This window comes from Misgurnus anguillicaudatus, chromosome 3, assembly GCF_027580225.2.
Source record: "Misgurnus anguillicaudatus chromosome 3, ASM2758022v2, whole genome shotgun sequence".
NCBI lineage: Eukaryota > Metazoa > Chordata > Actinopteri > Cypriniformes > Cobitidae > Misgurnus > Misgurnus anguillicaudatus.
The window spans coordinates 22,853,512-22,873,197 of record NC_073339.2 but is presented as its reverse complement, the minus strand read 5'-3'; the positions used below and the strand labels follow the sequence as shown (position 1 = coordinate 22,873,197).

General features: G+C 40.5%; 1 protein-coding gene across 1 annotated transcript; it reads right to left on the bottom strand.

Annotated features, from left to right (window-relative positions):
• Positions 1–8,034: 8,034 nt before the first annotated feature.
• On the bottom strand, positions 8,035–11,626 carry LOC129413455 (uncharacterized). Its single transcript, XM_055167141.2, has 2 exons — positions 10,992–11,626; positions 8,035–10,529 (listed from the first exon to the last, which is right to left on the bottom strand). The coding sequence occupies exon 2, from the start codon at positions 10,357–10,359 to the stop codon at positions 8,035–8,037; it is 2,325 nt and encodes a 774-aa protein (XP_055023116.2). The 5' UTR covers positions 10,360–10,529; positions 10,992–11,626.
• Between the last annotated feature and the right edge of the window lie 8,060 nt (positions 11,627–19,686).

The following is a 19,686-nucleotide window of genomic DNA, read 5'->3' as shown; positions in this document are numbered from 1 at the left end:
TTAAATTGGGCCGGAGCACAGCTCCGCCTCCTCGGGTCCACAACACACCTTGCCGGAGCTCCGGTCCGTCTCCTTCAGCAACAGGGTTTGGTAAAATATAAAGTGTATAAAGTGTGCAGTATACAAAAAAATGCCAACAAATTATTTCTAAAAGTAGCAATATTTTAAAGAGATAAATGTGGTATAAAGAAAGACATGAGAAAAGTAGAGGTATGCAAAAGAGCACAGTTCAGATATTGTTAATTCAAGCGGTTTTATACACCTTTCAGCTTTGTTTGAATTGACAAGCATTTTATTAGGCACTGTCAAAACATTTTATGATTGATTTACTGATTTATTACAGAAACTTGTTGTCAGAAGCAAAGCTATTGTACTAAGCATCTTTATATGTATGTTTTAAATTTAAAAGTGTTGTAAAAATATATGAGTATTCTCTTATATTAAGAATAACAATATGATACATTTATATTGCGCTAAAATTATTTTGCCATATAAATTATTCTCAACCACCACCAATAAAGTTTTAACATTATTCTTTAGGAAAAAAAACGGCGTTTAAACCCGTGGAGCGAACAAGAAAACATATGTTTATATGCTCATTCGGCATATCATATGATATTTTTAGGCACTGTCTGAAACCACTGAATATGTTTCATTAAAAAAAATATCTGTGTAGTTTCGCACAACTGATTTGTTCATTTTTAAACATTTTAGAAAACATATCATGCCAAGACATTACAATATTACTACATTTTTATTTTATGCATTTGGCGTTTTGGTCCATACTGAAAAACAAACTTACCACTAAGAAACGTCCATTGACAATCTCCAAACAATAAGTTGTTCCTCAAAATCTGTATTTTCATCTGATACAGACTCAAACATGAGTGGATGACATCAGAGTACCGCGAGAGCGATTGAAACCAACCTCCTCCGCCTTATTTCTCGCGGTACTCTGATGTCATCTGCTTGTCTGCTCTTGCGGCGCTGCGTAAAGTTGACCACACCTAAAAACCGTACTGCTAAACTCGACAGGAATTCTCTGTGTATACCAGCACCTCCTTTATTAATTGTATAGCAGGAAAACTTATTTTTTACTTCTCAGCGTGAAAAATAGCTTGGTTTGGCGTGTGAACTGATTATGTCAAATTAAGTTACCCGATATCCACTTAATTTTAGTTATAGAAATTCATTTAAAATAACTTACAGCGTAGTAGGCCTAGATTTGCGTTTAAACAAAGCAACTGCAAGGTTTTCTTTTGATTCGCTCGCTGAGAGGAGATTAGAATTGGGGGTTGGCAAAGAATTGGCAGACCTGGGGGTGGGTGGTTTTTAATTTCTTGACTTTCTGTGTCAGTGGTAGCTGCTACTAGACGCATTACATTTTGGAATGAACTTCCTTCATGTCGTTTTATTTATACACTGTAAAAAATATTTTCTGAATTTGTAAGTAAAGTTAGCATTGAATATGTATTACAATTTTAAATGAATTTTTGCTTTTATTATAATTATAACTTAAATAACTGTAAAAATATTATGTGTAATTTTTAATGTGTAATATTAAAAATAATATTACACATTTTTTTATCAAAAAGACAAATAACTTGATTCTCATTAATAATAGGCATGGAAAACAAACTTCTAATTTTCAAACCCTCATACAGCTTGTGCCTATCTGCGTTGAACTTGAGAGCGCTGTAAGCGTTTATTGTGTCTTTCAGCACATTACATATATGACCCATTCTGTCTAAATGAGTGGGATGTTTTCAAATACCTTATTAATTAAACATCTAATACGTTTTCTGAGAGTGAAATGATTAATACTAAGATGCATGTCATGTCTGACATCTTGGTTTCGGTTTAAAAACATGCAGGAATTTGAAATTAAAATCCGGAACTTGCTTGATGTTTAAAAAGTTATTAAGAGAGATAAAGTTCGGGACTGATTTATGTTAAAAAGTTATTAAGATCAACAAGACTCGTACTGACTGACAGATCCGAAACCAACGCACAGACACGCAAGTACCTGCAGACAGAATAGTAAAAAAATCTGTTTTGGCAAGAATTTAAGAAAGCATATTAAGCATTACAAAAAACTTGTTAAGCTCATTATTAAATATGTCCATAGCCTACAGCGTTTGCGCGAACAGAACGAATTGTTTAAAAAAAACTCTCTCATTAATCTTCATCTAAATTAATAAATAATCAGATATTCGTTTATAATTTTATTTAAAGTCAGTTTTAGTTCAAAACAAGCAAAATTATTTTAAACAAGGTAATTAGAAAGTTGTAATTCAAATGTTTCAGCTGTTATTTACTAACTTTTTTATGTTAATTGCAATTCATGTCATAATAATCTTCAGTATACATTTTGCTTTTAAAATGTTACATTTTCATATTTTTATCTATTTACTTGTTTATTTTATATTCACCTAGATTGACAATGAAGCTGGCTTTAACTTGAAGTAATTTAAAGATCATCTGTGACCGAAGTCACGGAGACACGGAGTTATTAACGAATATTTTATTATCAGAGTGCAGCATTTTATCAAGGTTTTCTGGTCTTGTGTAATTAAATAAAACTAAAAAACTAAAATGGTAATTTTTTACAGTTGGATTAAAAGAAGCTTGATATTAGGAGCGTTTTAAAACTAATTCCAAAACATCTCGAGTTTCTAAATAAGGGACGCGCAGAAAATGTCATTCATTCATGTAATTTTATAGATTACACTCATTCACTTAACACACATATTATGCGTGCTTTAAGGGCTTTATAATTTAGCTGTAAACACTTGATTATGTCTGGCCGAATATTTTTTCTGCTATTCGGATGAATTCGTTATTCGTTTTAAAGCCATTATCCGTGCCCTTGCGAATAACGTATTCGGCTTCGGGCACATCCCTAATATATATATTTATTTATTTATGTTTGACGAATGCTTATCAGTACATACTTTTTGGTTTCTTCAACTTTAAAGATGAATATTCTCCTTTAGAGATGGGCAATTTTTTGCAATCCCGAAAAAACAAAGAACGGCACACTGCTACCACAGCTCTCAACATTCACCACCCAAAAGACAACGCTTCGACCAAAACGTTGTCTTTCAAATAATAAACATTGAGAGCCACAGTAGCAGTGCGCCGCTCCCCGTTCCCTCGTGATTTAGTGTTTTTGTGATCGAGCACCTGTCTCATAATATTTTTGGATGTGCACACTTCTTATTCAATTTTTTGCAATAGCACATTATATTCAAAATTTTGAGCTCATAAAAAAGATTTTTCGCTTATTTAAATGACATGTTCATGTTTTTATGCACGTTTAGATTTGGTGCAATTTCCCAAAGGCTTATAATTAGGAAATACACACAACACGCTTAACTTATATTTTCTTATATTTCTACTTATATTCCTACTGTTCAGTAATGCAGAAAAGCGCAACACAACCATGTTAAAGCTATTAAACGTTCAGATGCAAAAATGAACTAAATGTAAAATTAGATAAATTAGTTATTGATATTGCGTAAATGCGCTCGGTCTCTTCAAAGGTCTTCGCGAGTTATTTTGTTATAAGACTCAGTTATCATACATCACGTCTGTTAGGTAGGAATTAGACTTATAGGCTCTGGCTTGAAATTTATACAGTGAACACTCCTGTGTGTCGGTCAGGACACTTTAATGATGAGGAGACGGGAGCTTCTTTTTCAAAGTGTATTGAATCATAGTCTAGAAAATAATAAAGACATAATACAGTTAAATAGGAGTGGATTAACAATGTTAACTATGCTTATATAGGCTGTATATAAATAACAAACCTATTTGGTAACAAATCAAACTAACAATCAAGAAATTGTAATCTCAAATACACATTTACATCATGTTAGGCTGAACACAAATGACTTAGTATGAATGTGTGAGGTATAAAGCAGAGAAATATCATTAAACAAATAATAGTGTTCAAATAACTAAACCAAATCCTCCTGCAGTATAATCAACTTAAATGTCAAAGGCATAGCACAATGTTTAGGATAATATTGCAAGATTGACAATATAAATCACTCGGTGATTAGACAAACGATAACAACTCTACAATAACTGCAGGAATTAGCAATGCACGTGCGTGCACACAAATTTAAATAATATACCTCAAACACGATCAATCTCTTAAAATAATATTTAAAAACTTACTTATTTGTCATGTACTAACACTTGAACACCAAATCACCAACGATAAACCAGAAAGACAGGCAGGAGAAACTTATAATTAAACCGCTGACGTTCTCTCAGTATTCAACTATAACACAGCAGGTAGTGAATAAGAACACTACCGCCTCCTCCTGGAAAGTTCAGAAATTGCACTTATCAAAATCAAAGTCTCACAGTAAAAGTCTCTTTCCTCTACAGCCTTTTATACAGCCGCCCCCAAAGGTGCTAAGCAGCTTTGTTCCTACTAAAAGGCTACTCAACTCAACTTAAGTTGGTTTATCAGTTTCCATTATCTGGGAGAGCTGGTAAAATTACTAGTCTTGCTACTGGTCGAGTGTAGACCTGCCCCTTTATGTCTACATCCGCAGATCTAACATGTCCATCAGCACTGCGGTGGATCTTGATGACATGTCCAATAGGCCAAAAGGCCCGAGGAAGTTGGGGATCAACTATCATAACAACCATTTTTTCTGTCAAGTCAGGTGAGGAGGAGTGCCACTTTTGCCTTGTTTGCAGAGTAGGAAGATAGTTACGAATGAACCGGGACCAGAAGTTATCGGCTAAGACTTGTGAATGTTTCCAGCGTCGGTGGCTTAACAAGTCCGATTTTGGGTAGATCACTTGTGGCAAAGAGCCATCTGGCCGCCCCATAAGCAAACTGTTTGGTGTTACTGGGTCACTATCTGCAATATCCGATGACACATACCCTAAAGGTTTAGTGTTCAGAATTGCCTCCACATCTAGAAGGACGGTCATGAGGACTTCTTCGGGAAGGGATTGAGTTCCTAGGGTAGTGTAGAGTGCTGACTTTACTGAGCGCACCTCCCTCTCCCATACCCCTCCGAAGTGTGGAGCTGCTGGGGGGTTAAAATTAAACTGAATTTTTTGACTAGCAAGCCGAGTTTGCAACTCAGGGGCCATCCCTGCAAAGGCTTCTCTCAGTTCTCTCTCTCCCCCTCGAAAATTTGTTCCTTGGTCAGACCACAGTTCTGCTGGTGTTCCACGTCTTGCAATAAACCGCCTAAGGGCCATTAAAAAGGAATCTGTACTCATGGTGCTGAGGAGGTCCAGGTGCACTGCCCTTGTTGTTAAGCATTTAAAGATTATTCCCCAGCGTTTCTCTGTGCGTCTCCCAATTTTAATCACCATTGGTCCAAAGCAATCTACTCCACATGAGTAAAAGGCAGGTTTATGTAGACGGAGACGGGCAGAAGGTAAGTCCGCCATTTTAGGAATGACTGGTTGTGCCCTCCAGCGCTGACATTCGGGACACCGATGCTGATACCGGCGAATGGCTTCACGGCCACGGAGAATCCAATAACAACGTCGCATTTCTGCGAACACCCTCTCTGGTCCTGAATGACGCAGCTTACAATCATAATGCTTAATCAGTAGTTGGGTAACTGGATGGTAAGCATCCAAGACAATGGGGTGTATTGTCGATTCTTCAATCATCTGGGCTCTTCTCAGTCGACCTCCAACTCTGATCAAACCACTAGATTTGTCTATTTCAGGGGCCAAGGTAAGGAGACGACTATCTAAGGACACTGATTTCCCATTTACTAGGCGTTGAAAGTCCTTAGGAAACGATTCCTGTTGAGCTTGTTTTAGGACTAGGATTTCTGCTTGCCGATAGTCGATCGCGTCAGGACAGGCACCTGGAGTAGGGTTAATTTGGATTTCCTTAGCAGTGGCATCCAGGAGTTCCTGCCAGGTAGTATAGTTCCAATCAATTGGCCTGCTGAATAAAGGGGGCGCTGCAGTGGAGCCACAGAAGGCAGATTTACGTAATTCAGTGTTGTCATCAGATAGGTTGGAGGTTGGCATCACTGGCCAGGTGGTTGGTTCTTGCAATAAGAAGGGAGGCCCATGAGACCATCGGTTTAACTCAGTAAGAGCACTCAGAGGTTTGCCTCTAGTGAGGTCATCTGCAGGGTTGTTGGTTGAATTCACATAGCGCCAGGAACACTTTTCTGTTAGCTCCTGAATTTCAGCTACTCTGTTGCCAACAAAGACCTTGTAATGGCAGGATTCTGAGTGGAGCCAGGTAAGGACCGTGGAGGAGTCTGTCCACAACACAGTATTTTGTATTGGTAGAGTTAGTTCCCTTTCGAGCAATCTGGCCAACTGAGCTGCCACAAGAGCTCCACACAGCTCTAAGCGAGGAATGGAATGTGAACGCTTGGGGGCCAAGCGGGAACGTGCAATGATAAAGGACAGGAACGTTTGGCCTCTCTTGTCAGTGGTCCTTAAGTAGGCCACAGCTCCATATGCCTGCTCTGATGCATCTGAGAATATGTGTACCTCATGTGTGGTACCATCCCGGTCGACCTCAGGAGGGACATATGTTCTAGGAATGGTCATGTTTGGTAGGTACTGCAACTCATTTTCCCAGACACCCCACGCCTGTAGAATCTCAGGAGGTAAGTTTGGGTCATCCCAACCACGTTGCTTATTCCATAGCTGCCTGATAATAACCTTTGCTCGAGTGGTGTAAGGTAAAAGTAAACCGAGCGGGTCATATTGGGTGGCCAGGACCTTGTAGACATTTCTTAGGGTGGGGGTCTTATACACCACAGGTCTGTGCTTGTAAGTCAGAGTATCCGTCTGCCAGTTCCAACTTAAGCCCAGGGTTGACTCAGGCATGTCAGATTTATCTTGTGTTAACCACAGTTCCAAGCTCTCTGCTCGTGCCTCCGTAGGTAAATGACTCAAAACCTCGGGAACATTGCTAGCCCACTGCCTGATTTCGAATCCAGCTTCAGAAAGTATTGCTCTTAGGTTGTCGACTAACTGTCTGGCGGCCTCGGGTGTGCACAAGCTCTGGAGGCAGTTATCAACATAAAAGCATCTTTCTATTGAAAATCTGATGTTCTCATCCGTCATACTGTGGTCTGTAACATGCCGTTGCAGGGCATAAGTGGCACAGCATGGGCTGCATGTGGTACCAAAAGGTAATACCTGCCATTGGAAGACCTTTGGGGGCTTATCCACGCTGAGATCACGCCAGAGAAACTGCAATAAAGGACGGTCTTCAGGAAGCAGGCAGACCTGATGGAACATGGCCTTTATATCACCACTTACAGCGACTGGATGCTCCCGAAATCTGATGAGTACGCCTAACAATGATGCTCCCAGAGTAGGGCCTGGTAACAGAAACTGGTTTAGACTTTGTCCATGGTATTCGTGGGAACAGTTGAACACAACCCGAGATTTCCCATTATGACTAACAAGATGGTGGGGTATATACCAACACTCATTAGATTCTGCTGCATCTGTGGATACTTCCCGAACAGTTCCAGTCTGCACAAGTTTCTCTATCTCCTTCCTGTATATGTCTGCTTTCACTGGATCCTTCATCAAACGTCTCTCTGTACTACGTAGGTTAGGCATGACTGACTCTTTAGGGGCACACAACCTAGGCATATCCTTTTGACGCAATAGTGGCGTGGCTAAGCGTAGAACTCCATTCATATCTGTGCGAACAGACTTGGTTTCCAGCAACGTCAAAGCCTCCTGATCTTGTTTGGACCGAGTCACCTCCCTCTCATCTCGGTGAGGAACTACTTCAACCTGCCAGAGTCTTTGGACGTTCTTAAAAAGTTCATCTTGTGGTGATTGGACTGAGGTCAGCAAGCATTGTGAGGGAGACACAGGCCGCCCCATGAACGTGATAGGGCCTTGGAGGGTCCACCCTAGACGGGTTTGCACAGCAGCTGGACCACCGGGTGATCCTAATCTGATAGGTTCAGTGGGTGTAATGAGATGTGGCTGATCTGACCCAATCAAAAGCAGAGGCTGGGCATCTTTCATTGGCGTGATGGGAAGACCTCATAAGTGTTTATACTTTCTTTGCAATTGATCCACAGGATACGACTGTTGTGATAAATTGAGGTTATCAGCTGTGAAAGCATGTTCAATCTTATACCTGAGTTGAGGCTTATGAGTCGGTGCTACTTCAAAGGTAATAGATGCCCCATGAAGAACTTCAATGTCTTGACGCACAGTCCGCAAAGGGAGGTCTTCAGGTATGCCTTGTATACCAAGGGCTTTTGCAGCAATTGGGAGCAGGATGGTTCTCTCCGAACCGTCATCCAGCAGAGCAATGGTATCAAAAGTACGTCCTTCATAATGAACATGTACAGGGACTATCTTTAGCATGACACGGTTCTCAACGACAGGTTTGTCCAGGTAAAATTTATCTGTCGAGGAATTGGTAAGACAACTTTTCTCTGTCCTCAGGGTATCCTCTTGTGTGGGTCTGACATTTACCTCGTGAAGAGGACGGAGGTGTTTACCTTGACATAGGTTGCATGGCTTTTTTAAATCACACTGGGCTGCGTGATGACTTCTGGCACAACGCCAACAGCGATTATTGCTTCGGATCCAATCTTTGACTTCATCGGTGGTGAGTTTTTCAAAGGTATTGCACTGGCTTAAATAGTGCTCTGTACTATCACAGAATGAACAGAATCGTTTACCCTTGACTGACTTAGCCTGTTGAGTAGTTTTCTGAGGAGACAGGAGAGTCACAGTTTGGGAATCTTCAACCCCATGAAGAATTGCTACAGGTTTCTTACTCTGTACTGACCTCGAGTTAGTTCTGTCGTGAACTCCACGTGTGGCTGTCTCAACATCAAAGTCATGACACCAAGCTTCATAACGAAGCCAGTTTGAGAGGTCATGTAAAGTAGGGGTGGTTCCAGGTTGCCGGAACATATGGCGTCGGAACTCTGCTCGTTGGTCTGATGGTAGCTTACTTAACAGACGAGCAACGTGTGACCCACACTGCAGTTCAATATCACCTTCAGGGCCTAAAGTTTTCAGCAAACCTACCAGAGACTGTACCTGAAGTGAAAACTTTTGAAAGGCAATTATATCTCCTCGTTTTACATCTGGCATTTCCAGAACAACTGCAATTTTTCTTAATGCCAGCTGATGGGGCTGACCATACTTCTCATGTAAGGCTCTCATGGTATCAGTGAAGGGAAAGGGTGAATTCAAATAAGCATCTGCTATTAATTTAGCTTCATCCAATTTTAAATGATCTACAAGTATTTGATACTTAAAGAGTTCCGTTCCATTGGGAGGAAGCAAATTCTCCAAAGCAATACGGAGTCTGGCAAATTCACTTGGATCTGGACGAGTGAACTTTGGAATAGTAGGGGTAGGTCCTCTATATACATAATCTGACACTGAAGGGTGGGCTAGATGTGTTGTGTCTGAAGTTAATCTAACCTCAGGTGCTGCGTGGTTAGATTGAGCAGGTGTGGAACTATATGTGGGAGGGGCAACTGGAATTCTGAGTTGTGAGGGTTTTAAGTATGAGCGCGGCACAGATGGGGAAAATAGCTCTCCGAGTTCATCAGGGGTTGGAGGAGGGGGGAATATCTCAGTATTTGGGGCAGAATATGGAGGATAACAGTACGCAGGTGAAGGATGCGCTTTGGAGGCCTGTGAATAATTAGGTACCTCAGATTGGAAGGCAGCTTTTTGAGGTTTTGTTAACTGCAAAGTCTCAATACCCCTCTGAAGTCCAGGCTCAGGTTCTGGCCAAGGTGGAAGTTCAGGCCATTGGTCACTATATGCAGAATTGTCTAGCTCAGGTTGGTCTATGTTGCAGGAAGGACTGGAAAACATCAAAGAGTCTTGACGGGCTGAAGGACTGCCACGGCTTTTTGCTGTACTAAGTTCTGCTTTAAGGGCTTTAGCAACTGTGACCAGTTCTTTGACCTCAGTACGGACTGCTTTTAACTCCATCAGATCAGCATGAAAGGCCTGACGTGACTGAATAAGCTGGGCATTTTCTTTGTGAATGGCTTGGAGTTCTCTGTGACGTTCATACTCAGGGTAGCCTTCACTCTGTGTTGATGGGAACTGATGATATAAGGCTTCACTGCGTTCAGCATAATTTAAACCAGCAGCACCTAATTTAAAGCTGCTGTGTGGAGTAGGATCACCATGGAAGGAGTCAGGCTTGTCATAAAATGACTGAAAGGGGGTCGTGCGGGAAGGTAAGTCCCAAGGAGATGAGAGAACAGGTTCAGGTACTGGTCTGCCCCCTACATACTGTACTTCAAAATCTAGGAGTCGGACTGGTGGACGTATATGGCGCTTTGGTCTGGTTGATCTAATGTTCTCCTCCTCAAACTCCATCCTGCCAGGAATGAGCACTGTATCCGGCTCGAAGGACCATTTGTTAGGTAGGAATTAGACTTATAGGCTCTGGCTTGAAATTTATACAGTGAACACTCCTGTGTGTCGGTCAGAACACTTTAATGATGAGGAGACGGGAGCTTCTTTTTCAAAGTGTATTGAATCATAGTCTAGAAAATAATAAAGACATAATACAGTTAAATAAGAGTGGATTAACAATGTTAACTATGCTTATATAGGCTGTATATAAATAACAAACCTATTTAGTAACAAATCAAACTAACAATCAAGAAATTGTAATCTCAAATACACATTTACATCATGTTAGGCTGAACACAAATGACTTAGTATGAATGTGTGAGGTATAAAGCAGAGAAATATCATTAAAAAAATAAAAGTGTTCAAATAACTAAACCAAATCCTCCTGCAGTATAATCAACTTAAATGTCAAAGGCATAGCACAATGTTTAGGATAATATTGCAAGATTGACAATATAAATCACTCGGTGATTAGACAAACGATAACAACTCTACAATAACTGCAGGAATTAGCAATGCACGTGCGTGCACACAAATTTAAATAATATACCTCAAACACGATCAATCTCTTAAAATAATATTTAAAAACTTACTTATTTGTCATGTACTAACACTTGAACACCAAATCACCAACGATAAACCAGAAAGACAGGCAGGAGAAACTTATAATTAAACCGCTGACGTTCTCTCAGTATTCAACTATAACACAGCAGGTAGTGAATAAGAACACTACCGCCTCCTCCTGGAAAGTTCAGAAATTGCACTTATCAAAATCAAAGTCTCACAGTAAAAGTCTCTTTCCTCTACAGCCTTTTATACAACGTCTCTTCTACTGTAAGTACACGGAAAAAAATAAGACAAATGATGCGCGTTTGAGTCGAAATTTTATGAAGAATATGTCACTGTTTATGTAACTGGCAAAGAAAACTTCGCCAACGAAAGGTTTGCCAAAAAAGCCTGCATTTGTATGGCATCAAAGAGTATCTCCTAAACACAGAAAATCCGTGTCATGTTACTTCAATATCATAGAGTATACGCTCAGCATGAAGTTAAGCACACAAATTGTCGTCAGTATGGCCTACATGAAACACGACTGCCATCTACAGGTTTTTGTATTTCCTGCATCCCCCACCGAACCCCCCTTCTGCGGGATCTCGCAGAATTTCGGAAGTCCTCGCGGCATTCTGCTCTCAGAGACGCGCATTTTTAAGGGCCACATCTGTATTAGGCTATAGGTTGCATTATAGTGGGCTCTAGCTCTATTGTGTTTGGGATGTGTACCATAATTTACCAGACCTTTACCAGATCATTTGTCTATGTTTATGATCATGGGCGGAGTGAGGGGGTGGCTTCTGGGGCTCAAGCCCTGAATGTTTTGTCAAAAGCCCCAAATCTTTTCAGATCTGTAAAATTAATTCATCCAGTACGCTAGGTGGCTGCATTCAGCTTAAAACTCTCCAGTCCCCCACTCCACTGAAAATGAATGAGAGATGCGAGTTGTTGAAGGCAAATTATGCTGAAGCTCCCCACCACAGTAAATGCAAGTCTCTTTATTATTACAGTGCCTTCGTTATTACTGTAAATAATAAATACTGCATTAATAAGTAAGTAATAAGTAATAAGTAAGTACTGTATATTTATTGTTATGTGATGTAAATACTGTTAAATAGCGTCAACTGATATATTATCTGCATGTAGAGTGGCCATTCGTGCCAGTTCCGCCGGACACGTCCCAAACATGTTTTCGGGTTCGTTCTCCGGAAGTCGCATTGGTCGACCGCATACGTCATCAAGGTTTAATATTTCGGGTTTAATTTCAGAAAAGCAACCGTTACATTTCAAGGTAAGAATGAAACTACAATTATTGTATGTCTTAAAAGAAATAAATCTTAATTTTTTAATGTATTTTAACTGAAATGTGAGAACCTCGATGACGGATGCAGTCGAGCAACGCGACTTCTGCAGAACGAACCCGAAAACATGTTCGGGACGTGTCCTCTGGAACTGGCACGAATGGCCACCCTATCTGCATGGCTAAGTAACGGCTAATGTTAGCGCTCTGATTTAGCCTGCCTGCTTTGCAGCACACTGTCGTTGGTAATGTTATTTTAAAGTACATTTACAGTTTTTAACGATTGCTATGACAGATTTTTCAATACTTTTAACAAATTTCCAAAACTCTTAACACAGTTAGCACTACATCCGCCTGTGCAAGCTAAACTATTTACAGATTTCTTGTTGCTTTAACACAAAATGCATATAATTAACACAAATTTAAAATGCTTTAACTTCTTTTACGTACAAGCTCAAACAAGACCAAAACAATAGATTTTTAATGTCAAATTTACAAATGCTTTTACACAGCATGTCAAAACAGATAACATCATGTGCTAAACCTAACTTATAGTCAAAGTAAACAGCTGTTTATATGATGAATTGAAACATAAATATATCTCCTGTATTTTATTCCATTGGGATTACAGTTTTTTTCAGTCGCTAACAAGCGTTTGTCCAAACAGTTGTCACATTTTCAAAACTCTAAACACAATAAGCACAGCATCAGTCATTTCATGTCGTTTTCACACAATATGCAGTCAGTGAACACATTTCCACAATGCTTACATTTTCTTAACAGACAAGCTATACCTCCCACCAAAATTATGGATTGTTTTTGTAGTATTTACGAATGTTAACACACAACATCCCACAATAGCAAAAACAATATTCCAAACCTTAGATACAGTATAAAACCTCTGCTTCTGCAATGAGATCAGTTCCGAAACAATATATCTCAGCTCATAATAAACAGAAAATCGTATAATTGACACACAACTGATTTATATTGGGTAAATTGGGCCAACCACAGCTGATTCCAGTCTGGCTTAGACTCAGTGGCAGGGGTTATTCCTATTACATTGACACTTATACAGTAAAAGGAGGACTTTAATGAGTGCAGGAGCAGTGAGAGATGCAGTGAGAGTTGCAGGACAGTGAGAGGAGGAGGGCCAGGGAGAACAGCAGGCCCAGTGAGAGATGCAGTAAGAGGTGCAGGACAGTGAGAGATACAGTGAGAGGTGCAGGACAGTGAGAGATGCAGTGAGAGGTGCAGGACAGTGAGAGATGCAGTGAGAGGTGCAGGACAGTGAGAGGAGGAGGGTCAGGGAGAAGAGCAGGCCCAAGGAGAGGGCAATGTAGAGGTGTAAGAATGCATGGTGGTGGAATTCCAAGGGCTGCAAGAACAGTAGTCAGTGATGAAATTCACTGATTTCACTAAGAGAGGCTGGTGAAAGAGTGCAGCCCCATTGGAGGTGGTCAACGGTTGCCTCCATTATACGCATGTTTTGACAAACCAACAGGTAAGTATTGCATTTTACATGGATTGTTTCTATTCTCACTTGACATGTCAATAAGGTCATACAGTAATGCATAGAATGTTTTGTCCCTCTAAAAATGCAACGTCTTCCACCCTCTGGGGGAAGAGGAAAGCTCCTCAAAAATGATCAAGATCAATACTGTAAAACTTTTTCTGTTCTATCATATTGTGTTTCTACTTTACCTCCTGTAGTCAAGAGTAAGGGGAAAAGTGCTTTTTACTGAAATGCTTTTGAATGTGAACATTGCAGTTCCCAACCAAGACATTTGGCGTTCCCAACCAAGACATTTAGCGTGGATTGCATGTTTTGCATGCAAATACCTGTAAAACTGAAACATAAAAGTCTATGCAGTTTTTGTAGTCAACAATAGCCAGTATTTTGAAACCTGGTGTACTTTAATTGATTGCATGTACCTTGTGAAGTGAAAAGAAGTGTTATTCTTTGAAAGAATAATTTCACTTTGAGTCAGATTTCCAGTGTTTTGGTAAAGTTAGTGTGTGCAGAGAAAGATGTGTTCTATTTTGAAATGAAGAGTTAGTATTTATTTAACAAAATGTGTTTTTGAGAAGAAAATTATGCATTTGGCCAATTATGTTTTGTAGGTGGAACTCTGTGTTAAGTGTTTAGAAAAATTATCTGAAGTATGGGTAAGCGCTTGTTAGCGATTGAAAAAAAACTGTAAAAAACAACTTATTGTACCAATGAGCAAGACTGTAAGGTTTTGTCTTGTATTTTCTTGTATTTTGTGTATTTTTGTTATTTGTACTTGTATTTTGATTCTCTGCTCTGTTTGGACTTTTATTTTGAAACTCATCATGCCTTGTCACGCTTCACACTTCCTGTTTGTTTCCAGAGGTGGGTAGAGTACCCAAAATCTGTACTCAAGTAAAAGTACAAGTACTTATACAAAAATGTACTCAAGTAAAAGTAAAAGTATCAATCTAATTATTTACTTGAGTAAGAGTAAAAAAGTATTAGATGAAAAAACTACTCAAGTAGTTAGTTACTCGTTACTTCTGATCTGATAGAGAAGTAGCGCTAAAGTACTGAATTTTAGACTTCTTGGAGGGTTTTCACAAACCTCTCCTTAAGAGTCTCATTGTTCTGCTTATATACAAGTAAGCAGCCTATCTCAGTCCTCCAATGGGTACATTAACATCACATAATGTGTCGTTTGAGAAAAAATCTCAAACACACACACACACACACACACACACACACACACACACACACACACACACACACACACACACACACACAGATGTTTTTCTGACGGTTAACTCTGTATTTATTTTCATGTTCACAACACAAACTTGTCAGCGTCTGCCTTTAAACATGCAAACAGTAAACAAATAAGAACGTGTGTGTCTGTTTGTTATCATGTTTTTATATGAATAGGTTATTTTCATTGTCATTAAAGTGCAATTACTGAACATAAACAGGAGCTTAATAAAAATAATCATTTTAGAATTTCATATTGAACTTACAGTATCTGTTTTTGCAAATCATCTCTACATTTATTATAATTTATAATACATGTTTCTTTCAAATCAATCTTTATTCTTTTATTTTTATTCATTCATTCTTTAGGAAGGATTTAAATAAAATACAATCCCGTTTTTATTTGAATGTATTTTCTACACATTAGTGAGGTGTCCGGATTTGTGTATAAATGCAGTCATTACATTATGCTAGTTGTGGGGAAATGATATGGAATTAGGGTTGCCATCTGTCCCAGTTTTACCGGGATTGTCCTTCTTTTTAATAACCTGTCCGGGGAAAACTCTCCAATGTCCCGGTTTTCGAAAAGCTGTGTGAATATGTAATTTAGCGAGTGCACAGCAGAGAGGGAGACCTTGCATCTGTGTGTGTGTTTGGCTCATTTAGCGCATGTAAGACAGAGAGCATCCTGATTGGCCTGTTTCAGGAAATCAACCAATCAACTGTCAGTGTGGGCGGGCTTTTATCTCTCCTCCCGAACAGAATTGATCAGTGTATCTAGAAACAGGAGCGCCATGGCAGAGGGAGAGTGCCCCAAAAGCGAAAATATAAGACACATTTTACACCAGACTACACGAAAGTGTATCCCTGTCTTAAAAGAGTTAAAATCTTGCATTATGTACAGTTTGTAACAGTGACTTCAGCTTTACCCATGGGGGTTAAATGGTTGTAAAATACATGTTGAGGTGAGTTCCACAAGTTTAATTTCATGTGCATATTTTTTCAGGCCGACTAGTTGCTATTTAGACCTGTTTAAAGCTGCAATGGAATATAAATAAAAAATAGTTTACAGCAGCTTTTATAAATTGTAAAAGTTATTTACATATTTTAATATAATTAACAAATAATTGGATAACACTTTACAATAAGGTTCATTAGTTAACACATGAACTAATAATAAACTGCACTTATAGCATAAAGCAATTTTCTTATCTTTGTTAATGTTAATAATACATTTATTTAAATCTTGTTAACATTAATGCACTGTGAACTAACATGAATAAACCATGAACAGCTAACTAACGTTAACAAAGATTAACAAATACAGTAACAAATGTTCTGCTCATGGTTAGTTCATGTTAGTTAATACATTAACTAATGTTAACAAATATAAATTGAAAAAAAAAAAAGAATTGTAAAGTGTTGCCAATAATTGCATAGGCCTATAGAAATATTATGCTATGGGGGGGGGGTTGTGTGCAAACCAATTGGCCGGGTCATCGATATGTCCAGGTTTTTTATCAGACATGGGTGGCAACCCTATATGGAATTGGCAGATGTGAACGTGCTGTTTGTATGGTTTCACTTACATTAGGATTTGTAATCGCTTGCACAAGAGTGCATATGGCAAACAAACTCCGACAGTGTGTGAAATGACCATTAATACTGTTCAAATAGACAATACTGTGACACTTACTTCAGGCTGGATCTTGAATTCCTGTTCGCTGAGATTTCAGCTCGTTTATTGAACAAACAAAGCACGCATCACATTATGAAACTATTCTTTTTGACCTCTTGGAGTGAAAACATAGACCGAACTTGAAGCCACGCATGATCTGCCTCCGATAACTCGCACAATGCACACGCGCCCTCATCTGCTTCTCCTATCCCCTACGCGGCCGCGCGGTCGCGCGCACTAAAAGGGTGACTTCGCGGTCGCGCACTAAAGGGTGACGCAGCCTTTTTCGCGCAACTTTCGAACACGCCCTATAAACTTTAAAAAAATATATATATTCATTAATTATTACCATTTGACAGTAGCGCAGTAACGCCGCCGAATGTAGGGAAGTAAAAGTACAGTTTTTTCACTAGAAATGTACTTGAGTAAGAGTAAAAGTACCCATCCTTAAATTTACTCTAAAAGTACTAGTTACCCGAAAAATGTACTCAAGTTAATGTAACGAAGTAAATGTAATTCGTTACTACCCACCTCTGTTTGTTTCTGTATATAAGTCACTTCCTGTACACCTGTTCCCCGCTGTATATTACATTCGTATGCCCAGCCCTTTACCTGTTTGTTCTGTTACCTGATCTGTTTTTTGCTATTCCTGAACCCTGTATTTGTATCTGCCTGTTATCTGACCCACGCCTGTTTATTGGATTATTTGCCTGTCTGCCGCCTGCCTTGATCTATCGCCTGTTTATCTGGATTTATGATTGTGACTCTGCCTGCCTTGACCTTTCGCTTGGTTTTGGATTACGTTTACTGGATTTACCCTGTTTGGATTTGGTTGCTGGCCCTTTATGGGATTTTACTAATAAACACCTTTTGCACATGGATTCACGTCTCACACGCTTTCATTAAAGCACCACGTTACAGAATATACAGCCTTACCGGAATCCAGCGAAGGTCAGTAATCTCCCACCAGCAATATGAAACCCATCTACACCCTGCTTGCACTTCGTCAGAACCACCGCCGCATTGAGGATTATGTTCAGGACTTTTTGGAGTCCATGATGTTTGAAAGCCAATGTTTATATTTGAAATCACCTAAACAAACACGCCCCTACCCCAATAGGGTCTCCTTTTCCAACGCGTTTTTCAAACATCGTGGACTCCGCCTTTAAGCTATCAGGTACATTTCGACAATACCACACTTAAAAATCTGTTTTACAATGCCCTGGATGAACATTTGCGTTTACTTATGCCACGAGACATGGATTTATGGTCACTTGAGGAGTATATTGACTTTGCACTGTTGTTATGTGGTTCACCTTTCACTGTGGGTGTTGGGGATACACCTCCGGTGAGCACACATAACACACCTAGTCATGATCTGCCCGTTCAGCCCAAGTCTGCAAATACCATGCCTGTTCACAAAATGGCCGCCACCCTGCCTGTTCCCAAAATGGCTGCCATCCTGTCTTTATCTGCACCTGCACCCGTTTGTGAGAGAGCTATCACCATTCCTGCACCTGTTATTCAGAAGGCCATCGTCACCACCACACCTGCACCTAGGAGAGCTATTATTCACCTTGCACCTGCCGTTAAGATGGCCGCCATGTCTGTAACTACCGCTGAGGTATGTCTCCTGGACTATATAATAACTGAGTTTACCATAGCCCTGTGGTGCGTTTGGTCTGCCTGCTGCTCGTTTGTTCCCTGTGTTTTTCAAGGCCCTGAACCCGAACCCCTGGACTCATCTAATCTGCCAGATTCATCCGACTCATTTGATTCATCCGACTCATTCGATTCATCCGGCTCATTCGATTCATTCGATTCATCTGAGTCATCCGACTGCTCTGATTCAATCGACTCCTCATGATTCATCTGATCTGCCCGACTCATCTGATCTGCCCGACTCATCTGATCTGCCCAATTCATCTGATCTGCCCGACTCATCTGATCTGCCCGACTCATCTGATCGGCTCGACTCATCTGATCTGCCTGACTCATCCGATTTGTCTGTCTTGCCTGATTCACCGGTCCCGTCCAATTCATCCGATTCACCTGGCTCTAAGGACTCATCTGGTTCACCATCTGGGACATCGGCACCTTGGACAGGGGAAGCTTTCCCAAGTTTTTTTGGGGGGGGGGTAGTACCCGGACACAGTCAGGAGGCAGAGGACACCAAGGCGGAGGCCGAAGTGTGCTCGGACCCTTCCTCTCCTTGTGTTCCAGGTCCAAGCCTGCCCCATGACCCAGGTCCAAGCCTGCCCCATGACCCAGGTCCAAGCCTGCCCCATGACCCAGGTCCAAGCCTGCCCCATGACCCAGGTCCAAGCCTGCCCCATGACCCAGGTCCTAGCCTGCCCCATGACCCATGTCCTAGCCTGCCCCATGACCCAGGCCCGCATCTGCCCCATGACCTAGGCCCACACCTGCCCCATGACCCAGGCCCACATCTGCCTCATGATCCGGGACCATGCTGGCCCCACGACCCTGGACCATCCTGGCCTCATGACCCAGGACCTCTTATGAACTGCCCTGCCTTGCCAAGAAGTCCTGGCCCGCCCGCCCGCCCGCCCTCTATTTGGACTTTGTTATTTGAATGTTGGGCTCCGGGAGTCGCCCTTTAGAGGGGGGATTCTGTAAGGTTTTGTCTTGTATTTTCTTGTATTTTGTGTATTTTTGTTATTTGTACATGTATTTTTATTCTCTGCTCTGTTTGGACTTTTATTTTGAAACTCATCATGCCATGTCACGCTTCACACTTCCTGTTTGTTTCTGTATATAAGTCACTTCCTGTACACCTGTTCCCCGCTGTATATTACATTCGTATGCCCAGCCCTTTACCTGTTTGTTCTGTTACCTGATCTGTTTTTTGCTATTCCTGAATCCTGTATTTGTATCTGCCTGTTATCTGACCCACGCCTGTTTATTGGATTATTTGCCTGTCTGCCGCCTGCCTTGATCTATCGCCTGTTTATCTGGATTTATGATTATGACTCTGCCTGCCTTGACCTCTCGCTT

What these genes read in the sequence shown, in the direction of transcription:
- LOC129413455 (XM_055167141.2), bottom strand. Translation starts at nt 10,359, where the DNA reads ATGGAGTTTGAGGAGGAGAACATTAGATCAACCAGACCAAAGCGCCAT.